The sequence below is a fragment of the Hyla sarda genome, chromosome 1 (assembly GCF_029499605.1).
Source record: "Hyla sarda isolate aHylSar1 chromosome 1, aHylSar1.hap1, whole genome shotgun sequence".
Lineage (NCBI taxonomy): Eukaryota > Metazoa > Chordata > Amphibia > Anura > Hylidae > Hyla > Hyla sarda.
In genome coordinates this window covers 496,284,977-496,301,035 of record NC_079189.1, presented here as the reverse complement: position 1 = coordinate 496,301,035, position 16,059 = coordinate 496,284,977, and the positions used below count along the sequence as shown (strand labels likewise).

Here is a 16,059-nt window from a genome sequence, read left to right as displayed (position 1 = left end):
GGTTGAGCCGTTGCTAGTGGATACGACCTGGTCACTACCGCCGCAGCAAGACCATCCCGCTTTGCGGCGGGCTCTGGTGAACACCAGTAGTGACTTAGAACCGGTCCACTAGCACGGTCCACGCCAATCCCTCTCTGGCACAGAGGATCCACCTCCTGCCAGCCGGCATCGTGACAGTAGATCCGGCCATGGATCCCGCTGAAGTTCCTCTGCCAGTTGTCGCCGACCTCACTACACTGGTCGCCCAGCAAGCCCGACAGATCGCCCAACAAGATCACCAGCTGTCGTACTTGACCACCATGACACAGCAACTCCAGTCGCAGCTACAGCAGCTTCAGTCACAGCTACAGCAATTTCAGTCTCAGCTACAGCAGCAACAACCATCTCCTCCGCCAGCTCCTGCACCTCTTCCGCAGCGAGTGGCCACTCCTAGCCTCCGCTTGTCCCTGCCGGACAAATTTGATGGGGACTCTAAGTTTTGCCGTGGCTTTCTTTCGCAATGTTCCCTGCACTTGGAGATGATGTCGGACCAGTTTCCTACTGAAAGGTCTAAGGTGGCTTTCGTAGTCAGCCTTCTGTCTGGAAAAGCCCTGTCATGGGCCACACCGCTCTGGGACCGCAATGACCCCGTCACTGCCTCTGTACACTCCTTCTTCTCGGAAATTCGAAGTGTCTTTGAGGAACCTGCCCGAGCCTCTTCTGCTGAGACTGCCCTGCTGAACCTGGTCCAGGGTAATTCTTCCGTTGGCGAGTACGCCATACAATTCCGTACTCTTGCTTCTGAACTATCCTGGAATAATGAGGCCCTCTGCGCGACCTTTAAAAAAGGCCTATCCAGCAACATTAAAGATGTTCTGGCCGCACGAGAAATTCCTGCTAATGTACATGAACTCATTCATCTGGCCACTCGCATTGACATGCGTTTTTCTGAGAGACATCAAGAGCTCCGCCAGGAAAAAGACTTAGATCTCTGGGCACCTTTCCCACAGTCTCCGTTGCAATCTACGCCTAGGCCTCCCGCCGAGGAGGCCATGCAAGTGGATCGGTCTCGCCTGACCCAGGAGGAGAGGAATCGCCGTAGGGAAGAAAATCTTTGTCTGTACTGTGCCAGTACCGAACATTTCTTGGTGGATTGCCCTATCCGTCCTCCACGTCTGGGAAACGCACGCTCGCACCCAGCTCTCGTGGGTGTGGCGTCTCTTGATTCTAAGTCGGCTTCTCCACGTCTCGCGGTGCCCGTGCGGATTTCCCCTTCAGCCAACTCCTCCCTCTCAGCCGTGGCCTGCCTGGACTCTGGTGCCTCTGGGAATTTTATTCGGGAGTCCTTGGTGAATAAATTCCGCATCCCGGTGACCCGTCTCGTCAAGCCACTCTACATTTCCGCGGTCAACAGAGCCAGGTTGGATTGCACCGTGCGTTACCGCACGGAGCCCCTCCTAATGTGCATCGGACCTCATCACGAAAAAATTGAGTTTTTGGTCCTCTCCAATTGCACTTCCGAAATTCTCCTTGGACTGCCCTGGCTTCAACACCATTCCCCAACCCTGGATTGGTCCACAGGGGAGATCAAGAGCTGGGGTACCTCTTGTTTCAAGGACTGCCTTAGACCGGTTCCCAGTACTCCCTGCCGTGACCCTGTGGTTCCCCCTGTATCCGGTCTTCCTAAGGTCTTTATGGACTCTGCCTGCCATAAGAAGTGCCTCTTCCCCCCTCCCAGTCCAGTCAGGCAAGCCTCGGTACCTCCTCATGGCCCCCGTCCTGGTGTCACACTGCCCCGTGCCAGGCCTCGCCCTCTGCCCTCCCTCCCCATTCCCACTCCTGCTGTACTGCCTGCCGTTGAGGAATCCCTCCATTCTTTCCCGGTGTCCTCATCCCAGGGGAGGCAGTTACCGGACAAAGAGAAGGGGAGACCTAAGGGGGGGGGTACTGTTACGCCTAGCGCTCCGGGTCCCCGCTCCTCCCCGGAGCGCTTACGGCGTCTCTCTCTCCGCAGCGCCCCGGTCGGTCCCGCTGACCGGGAGCGCTGCACTGTCATGGCCGTCGGGGATGCGATTCGCACAGCGGGACGCGCCCGCTCGCGAATCGCATCCCAGGTCACTTACCCGTTCCCGTCCCCTGCTGTCATGTGCTGGCGCGCGCGGCTCCGCTCTCTAGGGCGCGCGCGCGCCAGCTCCCTGTGACTTAAAGGGCCAGTGCACCAATGATTGGTGCCTGGCCCAATTAGCTTAATTGGCTTCCACCGTCTCCCAGACTATATCTGTTCTCTGTCCCTGCACTTCCCTGCCGGATCTTGTTGCCTTAGAGCCTAGTGAAAGCGTTACTGTGTTTGTCCATACTGTGTATTTGACCTCCTGCTTTTCCTTATTGACTACGATTCTTGCTGCCTGCCCCGACCTTCTGCTACGTCCGACCTTGCTTTGTCTACTCCCTTGTACCGCGCCTATCTTCAGCAGTCAGAGAGGTTGAGCCGTTGCTAGTGGATACGACCTGGTCACTACCGCCGCAGTAAGACAATCCCGCTTTGCGGCGGGCTCTGGTGAACACCAGTAGTGACTTAGAACCGGTCCACTAGCACGGTCCACGCCAATCCCTCTCTGGCACAGAGGATCCACCTCCTGCCAGCCGGCATCGTGACAATCCCATTGTCGCTCATTCACTTCTGAGCCCTCTAGTGCACCCACAGAACACTTTACATCCACTTATGAGGTATTTCCTTACTTGAGAGAAATTGGGTTACAGATTTTGGGGGTATGTCTCTCCTTTTACCCCTTGTAAAATTTCAAAAAATGGCTCTACTAGAACATGCAAGTGTAAAAAACGAAGATTTTGAATTGTTTCCTTCACTTTGCTGCTATTCCTGTGAAACACCTAAAGGGTAAACAAACTTTCTGAATGTCATTTTGAATACTTTTAGGGGTGCAGTTTCTATAATGGGGTCATATATGGGGTATTTCTCACAGAAAGGCCCCTCAAATATACTTCAAACTTAAAAGGTCCTTGAAATATTCATATTTAGATTTTTCGTGAAAATGTTGAAATTGCTGCTTTACTTTGAAGCCCTCTAATGTCTTCAAAAAGTAAAAACATGTCAACTTTATGATGCCAACAAAAAGTAGACATATTGTATTTGTAAATCAATATATCATTTATTTGGGATGTCCATTTTCCTTACAAGCAGAAAGTTTCAAAGTTAGAAAAATGCTAAATTTTCAAAATTTTCATAAAAATTTGGGATTTTTCATCAAGAAAGGATGCAAGTAATGACGAAAATTTACCACTATGTTAAAGTAGAATATATCACGAAAAAACTGTCTCAGAATCAGAATAAAAGGTGCATCTTAGAGTTATTAATGCATAAAGTGACAGTGGCCAGAATTGCAAAAAAGAATCCATAAAGGAGTACTCGGGTGGGGAAAACATTATTTTTTTTTAAATCAACCGGTGCCAGAAAGTTAAACAGATTTGTATAAGACTTCAATTAAAAAATCTTTACCCTTCCAGTACTTTTTAGCGGCTGTATGCTACAGAGGAAATTCTTTTCTTTTTTAATTTCTTTTTTGTGTTGTCCACAGTGCTCTCTGCTGACACCTCTGTCCGTGTCAGGAACTGTCCAGAGCAGCATAGGTTTGCAATGGGGATTTTCTCCTGCTCTGGACAGTTCATGATACGGGCATCAGGTGTCAGCAGAGAGCACTGTGGACAAGACAAAAAGTAATAATAATAAAAAATGTAAAAAAAAGAATTTCCTCTGTAGCAAACAGCTACTAAAAAAGTACTGGAAGGATGAAGATTTTTTTTATAGAAGTCATTTACAAATCTGTTTAACTTTCTGGCACCAGTTGATTAAAAAAAATGTTTTCCACCGGAGTACCCCTTTAAGGGGAAAATGAGTCCCAAAGGGGCCAAGGATGTCTGGACAGGAGACAGAGTTTAATCCATAATACCAGCTCATATAACTCCCCTATTATAATGCATTCTTAAAGTCATCTGATCCTTTTGCTTTATTCACGTTTTGATATTTTTCAACCTTAAAATTTAAAATAAATGGGTACTGTCTGATTAAAAAAAAAGCTTTTTATATGTTGTACAACCTGGCAAAACAAACGTTTTTCAAATATACTTCTTTAAAAAAAAAGTTCACATTTTATTAAAGAAAATCCCAACACTAGGGGTCCCCATACCTCCTGGGACACTGATGAGTCCCACTGCAGCAAGAGTCTGGGACACGATATGGCTGATTGACACAGCCTGCAGCAACACTGCTGTAACACAGCGTTTTACAAAACAAGTGACTCCAGCTGTTGCAAAACTACAACTCCAAGCATGCTTGGACAGTCAAAGGGTGTAAGGGCATGCTGGAAGTTGTAGTTGTAGACATTCAGCTGAAGGCAACACAGCTGTAAAAAAAAGAGTTATCCAAACACTGTACCTCCAAATATTTCAAAACTACAACTCCCAGAATTACAGGACTGCCAAAGCATGAAACACATGAATGACATAGGAACATATAGAAGAGATAGAAAATGTATGCATAAAAAACATTGTACTTTTCGCACTAAACCTTTGCACTAATTTAGGAAGATCTATTTATATTTTTACACTGTTTACTAAGATATACACTCACCATATTGTCTTTGGTGGCAGGAAATCACCAATAAACATTTGTGTGTGTGTGTGTGTGTGTGTGTGTGTACAGCATAAAAGCAGAGAGGAAAGGGTTATAGAGCAGGGCTGCCAGTTTCCCTTCCAAGAGCAGTGAGTCAGCAGAGTGAGGGAGACAGCTGATTTACGCACAGAAGATGAAAAATATGTTGTTTTTAGTGAAATATGGGTGATAGAGACATAAAAATTTTAATATTATATGTACGTGATCAGTATGAGGTACAGAGTAACATATAATCTGACAGGTATGCTTTAAGTCCCCCCATTTTTCTGTACTCAATACCCCATAAAGACAAAAGTAAAAACAGAATTTTAGAAATATTTGCTAATTTATTAAAAAAGAAAAAACTAAAATATTTCATTACTTTGGTAAAGCACCTTCTCGGCTATGATGCCACAAGGATTGCACACACACCTGGATTTGGGGATTTTTTGCTATTCTTCTCAGCAGATCCTCTTCATGAGGTTATATGGGACCCGATGGTGGAAGCCATTTTCAGGTCTTTCCAGAGATGTTCGATTGGGTTCAAGTCAGGGCTCTGGCTGGGCCACTCAAGGACATACACGGAGTTGTTCCTAAGTCTATCCTGTGTTGTTTTGGCTGTTGGTTTAGGGTCATTGGGGTGTATTATCAAGACTGGATTTTCAAGTACATATGTAGTTTCAAGGGTATAGGATTGAACATAGAGATCAGAGTCCAGAAGTGCTCATAAAAGCTGCATTACTGACAAAAACATTCTGGTATGGGCGGTACAAAGAGGTGGGTTAAAATAGGACAACAATTACTGTGACTGGTTATGGAGTCTGTTCCATAAATCACTAGGAGCAGCACATACATGGCTGAGAAAAGTTAGAGCAAACAACTTGGCCTTAAAGGGGTACTCCGTTGTCCTGCTTCCTGAGCTCCGCTCCCCAGCGTCCGAAAGTTTGTTCTGAGCGCTGTGTGCGGGCTTCCGTGTTCAGGGCCGCCCCTCGTGATGTCATGCCCGCCCCCTCGTGACGTCATGCCCGCCCCCTCAATGAAAGTCACACCCGCCCCCTCGTGACATCACGCCCGCCCCCTCAACGAAAGTCACGCCCCCTCAACGAAAGTCTATGGGAAGGGGGCGCAACGGCCGTGGACTTTCGTTAAGGGGGTGGGTGTGACGTCAGGAGGGGGCGGGCGTGACGTCACGAGGGGCGGCCCTGAACACGGAAGCCCGCACACAGCATTCGGAAAAATAAACTTCCGGACGCTGGGGAGCGGAGCTCTGGAAGCAGGGCAGCGGAGTACCCCTTTAAGGCTGCAAAGGATGGCAGGTGTGTCCAGAGGTCAAGTCTTGATATCTTCAGCTGCTGAAAGAAATATCCACCTTTGCCACAGTGTAAAGAAGAAAGTATACACTGGGATAGTTTGTAGTCTGTGACCATGCAGGTCTGCATAGGAGTTGTAGACACAAAGCAGTCATTTTATCCAAGATTGTATATAAAGTTTCTTATGTCAAATGCATTGAGACAATGAAACAATTTGCAATAGTTGTAAAGGTGGACTTAGCACTGTAAACATTCATTGTAATGTATCACCTAGTACCACTAAAATGACTATTTTTTTGTCATGTTGATTCCAGGGTGCTGGTTGCACTGCTCTTGTCGTAGCTGTGGTTGCAAGAAAGCTAGAACTTACCAAAGCAGAGAAACATGTTCATAACTTCATGATGGATACACAGCTCACTAAAAGAGTAAGTAAGGAATCTTGTTTTTATTTTTTATGACATGAATGCATTTTTGTTTGATTTCAGTAAAGATGTATACCCTCCAAAATGGAGTACCCACAAAAATTCAAAAAAGTATGTTGATTTTTCTTTGCATTTTCACTCTTCATTAACCTATGGGTCTTTGGGCTAACATACTGCTTGTTGTCACGATGCCGGCTGGCAGGTAGTGGATCCTCTGTGCCAGAGAGGGATGGCGAGGACCGCGCTAGTGGACCGGTTCTAAGTCACTACAGGTTTTCACCAGAGCCCGCCGCAAAGCGGGATGGTCTTGCTGCGGCGGTAGTGACCAGGTCGTATCCACTAGCAACGGCTCACCTCTCTGGCTGCTGAAGATGCTGAAGATAGGCACGGTACAATGGAGTAGGCAGAAGCAAGGTCGGACGTAGCAGTAGGTCGGGGGCAGGCGGCAAGGATCGTAGTCAGGGGCAACGGCAGGAGGTCAGGAACACGGACTAGGAACAGACTAGGGAATGCTTTCACTAGGCACTAAGGCAACAAGATCCGGCAAGGGAGTGCAGGGGAAGTGAGGTAATATAGGGAAGTGCACAGGTGATTACCAATTAAGCTAATTGGGAAGATTGGGCCAGGCACCATCATTGGTGCACTGGCCCTTTAAATCGCAGAGACCCGGCGCGCGCGCGCCCTAGGGAGCGGGGCCGCGCGCGCCGGGACAGGACCGAGGGAGAGCGAGTCAGGTACGGGGACCGGGGTGCGCATCGCGAGCGGGCGCTACCCGCATCGCGAATCGCACCCCGGCTGAAGGCGGGACCGCAGCGCACCCGGTCAGTGGATCTGACCGGGGCGCTGCAACAACGAAGATGAGGCGAGCGCTCCGGGGAGGAACGGGGACCCGGAGCGCTCGGCGTAACAGTACCCCCCCCCTTGGGTCTCCCCCTCTTCTTGGGGCCAAAGAACCTGAAAAAAAACTCAATTTTTCCGTGAAGAGGTCCGATGCAAATTAGGAGGGGTTCAGTGTGGAAACGTACAAGACAGTCCAATCTTTTATTGTAAAAACAATAGATGTAGAGGGGTCTGGCGAGACTGGTCACAGGAACGTAGAACCTGTTGATGAGAGAGGCCAAAAAAAATTTTCCTGCAGATCCGGAATCCAAGAAGAGCATAGTAGAGAAGGAGAAGGTAGAGGCAGATATCCGCACAGGCACAGTAAGGCGTGGAGAAGCAGAGTTGACATCAAGAACTGTGTCACCTTCGTGCGGAGTCAGCGTGCGTCTTTCCAGGCGGGGAGGACGGATAGGACAATCCTTCAGGAAGTGTTCGGTACCGGCATAGTACAGGCAAAGATTCTCCATGCGGCGTCGTGTCCTCTCTTGAGGTGTCAAGCAAGACCGGTCAACATGCATAGCCTCCGCGGCGGGAAGCACAGGAACAGATTGCAGAGGACCAGAGGAGAGAGGAGCCGGAGAGAAAAAACGCTTCGTGCGAACAAAGTCCATATCCAGGCGGAGCTCCAGACGCCATCCGGAAGAACGCATGTCAATGCGAGTGGCTAGATGAATGAGTTCATGTAGGTCAGCAGGAGTCTCTCGTGCGGCCAGAACATCTTTAATGTTGCTGGATAGGCCTTTTTTAAAGGTCGCGCAGAGAGTCTCACTATTCCAGGACAACTCGTAAGCAAGAGCACGGAACTGAATGGCGTACTCGCCAACGGAAGAAACACCCTGGGCCAGGTTCAGCAGGGCAATCTCGGCTGAAGAAGCTCGGGCAGGTTCCTCAAAGACACTTCGAATTTCCGAGAAGAAGGAGTGTACAGAGGCAGTGACGGGGTCATTGCGGTCCCAGAGCGGTGCGGCCCATGACAGGGCTTTTCCAGACAGAAGGCAGAACACGAAAGCCACCTTAGACCTTTCAGTAGGAAACTGGTCCGACATCATCTCCAAGTGCTGGGAACATTGCGAAAGAAAGCCATGGCAATACTTAGAGTCCCCATTAAATTTGTCCGGCAAGGACAGGCGGAGGCTAGGAGTGGCCACTCGCTGCGGAAGGGGTGCAGGAGCTGGCGGAGGAGATGATTGCTGAAGAAGTTGCGAATGTTGGCGCACTTCCGACAGCTGGTGGGTTAGAAGGGCGACCTGTCGGGCGATATCAGAGGCAACTGGCAGGGGATGTTGGTGCAAAATGGTGGACACTTCCGACAGCTGGTGGGTTAGATGGGCGATCTGTCGGGCGATATCAGAGACAACTGGCAGGGGAACCTCAGCGGGATCCATGGCCGGATCTACTGTCACGATGCCGGCTGGCAGGTAGTGGATCCTCTGTGCCAGAGAGGGATGGCGAGGACCGCGCTAGTGGACCGGTTCTAAGTCACTACAGGTTTTCACCAGAGCCCGCCGCAAAGCGGGATGGTCTTGCTGCGGCGGTAGTGACCAGGTCGTATCCACTAGCAACGGCTCACCTCTCTGGCTGCTGAAGATGCTGAAGATAGGCACGGTACAATGGAGTAGGCAGAAGCAAGGTCGGACGTAGCAGTAGGTCGGGGGCAGGCGGCAAGGATCGTAGTCAGGGGCAACGGCAGGAGGTCAGGAACACGGACTAGGAACAGACTAGGGAATGCTTTCACTAGGCACTAAGGCAACAAGATCCGGCAAGGGAGTGCAGGGGAAGTGAGGTAATATAGGGAAGTGCACAGGTGATTACCAATTAAGCTAATTGGGAAGATTGGGCCAGGCACCATCATTGGTGCACTGGCCCTTTAAATCGCAGAGACCCGGCGCGCGCGCGCCCTAGGGAGCGGGGCCGCGCGCGCCGGGACAGGACCGAGGGAGAGCGAGTCAGGTACGGGGACCGGGGTGCGCATCGCGAGCGGGCGCTACCCGCATCGCGAATCGCACCCCGGCTGAAGGCGGGACCGCAGCGCACCCGGTCAGTGGATCTGACCGGGGCGCTGCAACAACGAAGATGAGGCGAGCGCTCCGGGGAGGAACGGGGACCCGGAGCGCTCGGCGTAACACTTGTGTTTTTGTTTTCTTGCAAATGTATTTTTAAATTATTCTAATATAGGGATATACCTACTAAGAAAGTTCTTAAACGTTAACTTAACTTAGTGCTTTAACTTAACATGATTCTGGAATATATTAACCCCTTAAGGAACGAGGTCATTTTGGCCTTAAAGGGGTATTCCCATGGAAAACTTTTTTTTTTTAAATCAACTGGTGCCAGAAAGTTAAACAGATTTGTAAATCACTTCTATTAAAAGATCTTAATCCTTCCAGTACTTTTTAGGGGCTGTATACTAAAGAGAAATCCAAAAAAGAAATGCATTTCCTCTGATGTCATGACCACAGTGCTCTTCTGACTTCTGCGGTCCATTTTAGGAACTGTCCAGAGCAGGAGAAAATCCCCATAGCAAACATATGCTGCTCTGGACAGTTCCTAAAATGGACAGCAGAGGTCAGCAGAGAGAACTGTGGAAGTATCCCATATGTGGATGTCAAGTGCTCTGCTGGTGCACTACAATGCTCAGAAAAGAAGGAGCCACATTTGGCTTTTTGAAAGCAAATTTAGCAAAAATGGTTTTGGGGGGGGGGCATGTCGCATTTAGGAAGCCCCTATAGTTCCATAAAAGGAAAAAGAAAACACATGGCATACTATTTTGGAAACTTCACCTTTCAAGGCACATAACAAGGGGTACAGTGAGCCTTAACACCCCACAGGCATTTGACGACTTTTTGTTAAAGTCTGATATGTAAATATAAAATAAAAAAAATTCAGTAAAGATGCAGTTTTCCCCCCAAATTTACCATTGTTACAAGAGGTAATAGGAGAAAATGCCCCCCAAAATTTGTAACCCCATTCCTTATGGAAATACCCAATATGTAGATGTAAAGTGCTCTGCGGGCGAACTACAATGCTCAGAAGAAAAGGAGCTTTTGGAGAGAGAATTTGTTTGGAATGGTTGGAATGGAAGTCGAGGGTCATGTGCATTTATAAAACCCCCATGATGCCACCACAGTGGACCTCCCCCCACTAAATTTTTCATTTTCACGGACCACTGTCAGACACCTGTGGGGTGTAAATGCTCACTGCACCCTTATTACATTCTGTTAGGGGTGTAGTTTCCAAAATGGGGTCACATGTGGGGGGGGGGGGGGTCCACCGTTTTGGCACTATGGGACTTTGTAAACGCACATGGCCTTCAATTCTAGCCAAATTCTCTCTCCAAAAGCCCAATGGCGCTCCTTCTCTTCTGAGCCCTGTGGTGCGCCAGCGGAGCACTTTACATCCACATATGGGGTATTTATCTCCTTAAGGACGTAGGGCGTACCTGAACGCCCTACGCCCGGTCCAGGTGTTTAAAACGGGGTCATGCCGTGACCCCGCATCACACTGAGTCGGTCCTGGCTGCTAATCATAGCCGGGACCCTGGGCTAACAGCGCGCGGCGTCGATCGTTGTGCCGCGCACTGTTAACCCTTCAGACGCGGCGATCAAAGTTGACCGCCACGTCTTAAAACGAAAGTAAACGCTTCCCGTCAGCTCAGTCGGGCTGATCGGGACATCGTGAAAAAATCGCGATGTTCCGATCAGCAGGTCTCCTTACCTGTCTCCGCGGTGTCCGATCGTCGATTGATTGCTCCAAGCCTGAGCTACAGGCTTGAGCAATCAAGCCCCTATCTGACTGATCCGTCTATGGCTTTGCAGGGATCAGCATAGGAGATCAGTGTGTGCAGTGCTATAGGTCCCTATGGGAGCTATAGCACTGCAAAAAAAAAAGAGGAAAAAAAAGTGAACAAAGGTCATTTAACCCACTTCCCTAATAAAAGTTTGAATCACCCCCCTTTTCCCATAAAAATAAACTGTGTAAATAAAAATAAACATATGTGGTATCGCCGCGTGCGAAAATGTCCGAACTATAAAAAATATATCATTAAGTAAATCGCACGGTCAATGGCGTGCTCAAAAAAATTCCAAAGTCCAAAATAGTGTATTTTTTGGTCACTTTTTATATCATGAAAAAATGAATAAAAAGCGATCAAAAAGTCAGATCAATAGAAAAATGGTACTGATAAAAACTTCAGAACACAGCAAAAAAAAATACCGGCCCGTACACAGAAAAATAAAAAAGTTATAGGGGTTAGAAAATGCTAATTTTTAACATAGAAATTTTCCTGCATGTAGTTATGATTTTTTTCTGAAGTACGACAATATCCAACCTATATAAGTTGGGTATCATTTTAACCGTATCGACAGAATAAAGATAAGGTGTTATCTTTACCGAAAAATGCACTGCGTAGAAACGGAAGCCCCCAAAAGTTACAAGATGACATTTTTTCTTCAATTTTATTGCACAATAAAAAAAAATTCCGTTTAGCCGTGAATTTTTGGGTCAAATGACTAATGTTACTGCAAAGTAGAATTGGTGGCGCAAAAAATAAGCCATCATATGGAATTTTATGTGCAAAATTTAAAGCGTTATGATTTTTAGATGGTGATGAGGAAAAAATGAAAATGCAAAAACGGAAAAACCCTGCGTCCTTAAGGGGTTAAATACTCAGAAGAAATGGGGTTACAAACTTTGGGGGGGCTTTTTTCCTATTACCCCTTGTGAAAATGAAAAATTTGGGATAACACCAGCATTTTAGTGAAAAAATAAAAATGTTTCATATACAACAAAAAATCTTCAAACACATGTGGGGTGTTAAGGCTCACTATACCCCTTTTTATGTTCAGTGAGGGGTGTATTTTCCAAAATGGGGTCAAATGTGTTTTTTTTTTGTGTTTATGTCAGAATGGCTGTAACGATCAGCCACCCCTGTGCAAATCACCTCAATTGTACATGGTGCTCTCACTCCTGAGCCTTGTTGTGCGCCCGCAGTGCATTTTTCATCCACATATGGGGTATTTCCGTACTCATGAGAAATTGCGTTACAAATTTTGGGGGTCTTTTTTACCTTTTACCTCTTGTGAAAATAAAAAGTATGGGGCAACACCTGCAAGTTAGTGTAAAAAAAATTTTTTTTTACAATAACATTCTGGAGTAGACCCCAACTTTACCTTTTCCTAAGGGGTAAAAGGAGAAAAAGACCCCCAAAATTTGTTAGGCAATTTCTCCCTAGTACAGAAATACCCCATATGTGGCTCTAAACTGTTGCCTTGAAATACGACAGGGCTCCGAAGTGAGAGAGCACCATGCGCATTTTAGGCCTAAATTAGGGATTTGCATAGGGGTGGACATAGGAGTATTCTACACCAGTGATTCCCAAACAGGGTGCCTCCAGCAGTTGCAAAACTCCCAGCATGCCTGGACAGTCAGTGGCTGTCCGGGGCAATACTGGGAGTTGTTGTTTTGCAACAGCTGGAGGCTCCATTTTGGAAACTAAGCCATACCAGATGTTTTTCATTTTTATTAGGGGAGGGGGAGGTAACTGTGTAGGGGTATGTATATATGTAGTGTTTTACTCTTTATTTGTGTAGTGTAGTGTAGTGTTTTTAGGGTACATTCACATTGGTGGGGGTTTACAGCGAGTTTCCCACTGGGAGTTTGAGCTGCAGCGGAAAATGTGCTGCATCTCAAACTTGTAGTGTGAAACTCACTGTAAACCCCCGCCCGTGTGAATGTACCCTGTACATTCACATGGGCGGGGGGTGGGTGGGGCAAACCTCTAGCTGTTGCAAAACTACAACTTTCAGCATGCCATGACAGAAGGGCATGCTGGGACTTGTAGTTATGCAACAGCTGGAGGCATACTGGTTGCAAAATACTGAGAGTTTGTTACATAACTCAGTGTTTCCCAACCTGTGTGCCTACAGCTGTTGCAAAACTACAACTCCCAGCATGCATGGTCTGTCAGTGCATCCTGGGAGTTGTAGTTTTGCAACAAATGGAGGAGAACAGTTTGGAGACCACTGTGTAGTGGTGTCCAATCTGTAGCCCTCCAGAGGTTGCAAAACTTAAACTCCAAGCATGCCCAGACTGCCTAGGCATGCTGGGAGTTGCAGTTCAGCAACATCTGAAGGGCCAGATGTTACAGTACTACAACTCCCAGCATGTCTGGACTGTCTGGGCATGCTGAGAGTTGTATTTTTTCAACATCTGGAAGAGCACAGATTGGTCTCCAAACTGACTGCACAGTGGTCTCCAAACTGTGGCCCTCCAGATGTTGCATGCTGGGAGTTGTAGTTTTAAAACTCCTAGAAGCAGCCGTGAAGATCAAATCACAGTGATCGCTGATTTTATATATATATATATATATATATATATATATATATATATATATATACAGTCATGGCCATACATGCTGGCACCCCTGAAATCTTTCAAGAAAATGAAGTATTTCTCGCAGAAAAGGATTGCAGTAACACATGTTTTGCTATACACATGTTTATTCCCTTTGTGTGTATTGGAACTAACCCAAAAAAGGGAAAGAAAAAACAAATTGGACATAATGTCACACCAAACTCCAAAAATGGGCTGGACAAAATTATTGACACCCTTAACTTAATATTTGGTTGCACACCCTGTGGAAAAAATAACTGAAATCAGTCGCTTCCTATAACCATCAATAAGCTTCTTACACCTCTCAGCCGGAATGTTGGACCCCTCTTCCTTTGCAAACTGCTCCAGGTCTCTCTTATTGGAATGACGCCTTTTCCCAACAGCAATTTTAAGATCTCTCCACAGGTGTTCAATGGGATTTTCATCTGGACTCATTGCTGGCCACTTCAGAACTTTCCAGCGCTTTGTTGCCATCCATTTCTGGGTGCTTTTTGACATATGTTTGGGGTCATTGTCCTGCTGGAAGACCCAAGATCTCGGACGCAAACCCAGCTTACTGACACTGGGCTATACAGTGTGACCCAAAATCTGTTGGTAGTCCGCAGATTTCATGTTGCCCTGTACACATTCTGCCAGAGGCTGCAAAACAACCCCAAAACATAATTGAACCTCCACCATATTTCACTGTAGGTACTGTTTTCTTTTCTTTGTAGGCCTCATTCCATTTTTGGTAAACAGTAGAATGAGGTGCTTTACCAAAAAGCTCTATCTTGGTCTCATCTGTCTACAAGACGTTTTGCCAGAAGAATTTTGGCTTACTCAAGTTCAGCTGGAATATCTTTGGAACTTGTTTGGGGCTGCTTATCCACCACCCGGACTATCCTGCATTGACACCTTTCATCAATTTTTCTCTTCCGTCTATGCCCAGGGAGATTACTTACAGTGCCATGGGTTGCAAACTTCTTGATAATATTGCGCACTGTGGACAAAGGCAAATCTAGATCTCTGGAGAGGGACTTGTAACCTTGAGATTGTTTATATTTTTCCACAATTTTGGTTCTCAAGTCCACAGACAGTTCTCTTCTCCTCGTTCTGTTGTCCATGCTCAGTGTGGCACACACAGACACACAATTCAAAGACTAAGTGAACTTCTCTCCTTTTTTTCTACTTTCAGATGTGATTTTTATATTGCCCACACCTGTTACTTGCCCCAGGTGAGTTTAAAGGAGCATCACATGCTTGAAACAATCTGATTCTCCCACAATTTTTAAAGGGTGCCAATCATTTTGTCCAGACCATTTTTGGAGTTTGGTGTGACATTACGTCCAATTTGCTTTTTTTCCTCTCTTTTTTGTATAGCAAAACATGTGTTACTGCAATCCTTTCCTGTGAGAAATACTTCATTTTCTAGAAAAATTTCTAGGGTGCCAACACTTACGGTCATGACTGTATATATATATATATATATATATATATATATATATATATATATAGATGCAAATCGAAAAATGTAGCAGTATCTTGTAATACCTTTTTTATTGGACTAACAGAATTTTGTAGAGACCAGTTTTCGGGATTCCTCCCTTTATCAAGTCCAAAGCCAATCTAAGCTCACAAGTAGAAGACACAGGTTACTGTGTTACATCTTAATTATCAGTCTCTACCCTGCTCCCCCCTCCCTCCTCCTTTTTCTCATCCTCATCTATTTAGTCTATGTTCCTATAGCAGGACAATTTCTGGACCATCTTAGTGTGAATCCTCCACATCTATTGTCTTAACCCCTGAATATTTGTAAGATGTAACCTGTGTCTTCTGCTTTTAAGCTTAGATTTGCTTTGGACTTGATAAAGGGAGGAATCCCGAAAGCTTGTCTCTACAAAATTCTGTTACTCCAATAAAAAAGGTATTACAAGATACTGCAAGATATATATATATATATATATATATATATATATATATATATATATGTTATTTTATAGTAATATCAGCCAGTTGTTTGGTTCACAGGCACTGACATGAAATACGCACTTCTAGTACACTGTACAGATACCTATATAAATCTCTACAGTAATTGAATAATTTAACCTAATGGTATTGCTGCCCTGGTCTTTCCTGTAAGTAGTATTTCAAGGCATCTTTCCTGGATAATCCATTTTGCACAGAATGCCAGAAAGTACGTTACCATTAATGCAAAGTGATGTTTGCTACTTTAGTATAAAATCCCTGGGTTACAGTGGCACAGATTGGTAGACAGCTTGCAGGAGCAGAAATATCGAGGAAGTACTTATTTGCATATTGAAATGTGAGAAGCTTTAATTCAATTCTTAAATCAATATTAATTGTTGTTGCTGGACAGGGTTTCCACTTAAAAGAGAAATTCGGCAAAAATAAACGTATCCACAGGATAGGG

The 16,059-nt window shown here is 46.1% G+C and overlaps 1 protein-coding gene across 2 annotated transcripts in view; it reads left to right on the top strand.

The window, feature by feature from the left end:
- The window catches only part of KCNN2 (potassium calcium-activated channel subfamily N member 2), a 245,827-nt gene that overhangs the window by 199,806 nt on the left and 29,962 nt on the right, over positions 1 to 16,059 (top strand). For both annotated transcript variants that reach the window (XM_056537445.1, XM_056537446.1), the window contains one exon: positions 6,270 to 6,380. In XM_056537445.1, the coding sequence (XP_056393420.1) occupies positions 6,270 to 6,380 (111 nt within the window). The remainder of the gene's footprint in view (positions 1 to 6,269; positions 6,381 to 16,059) is intronic.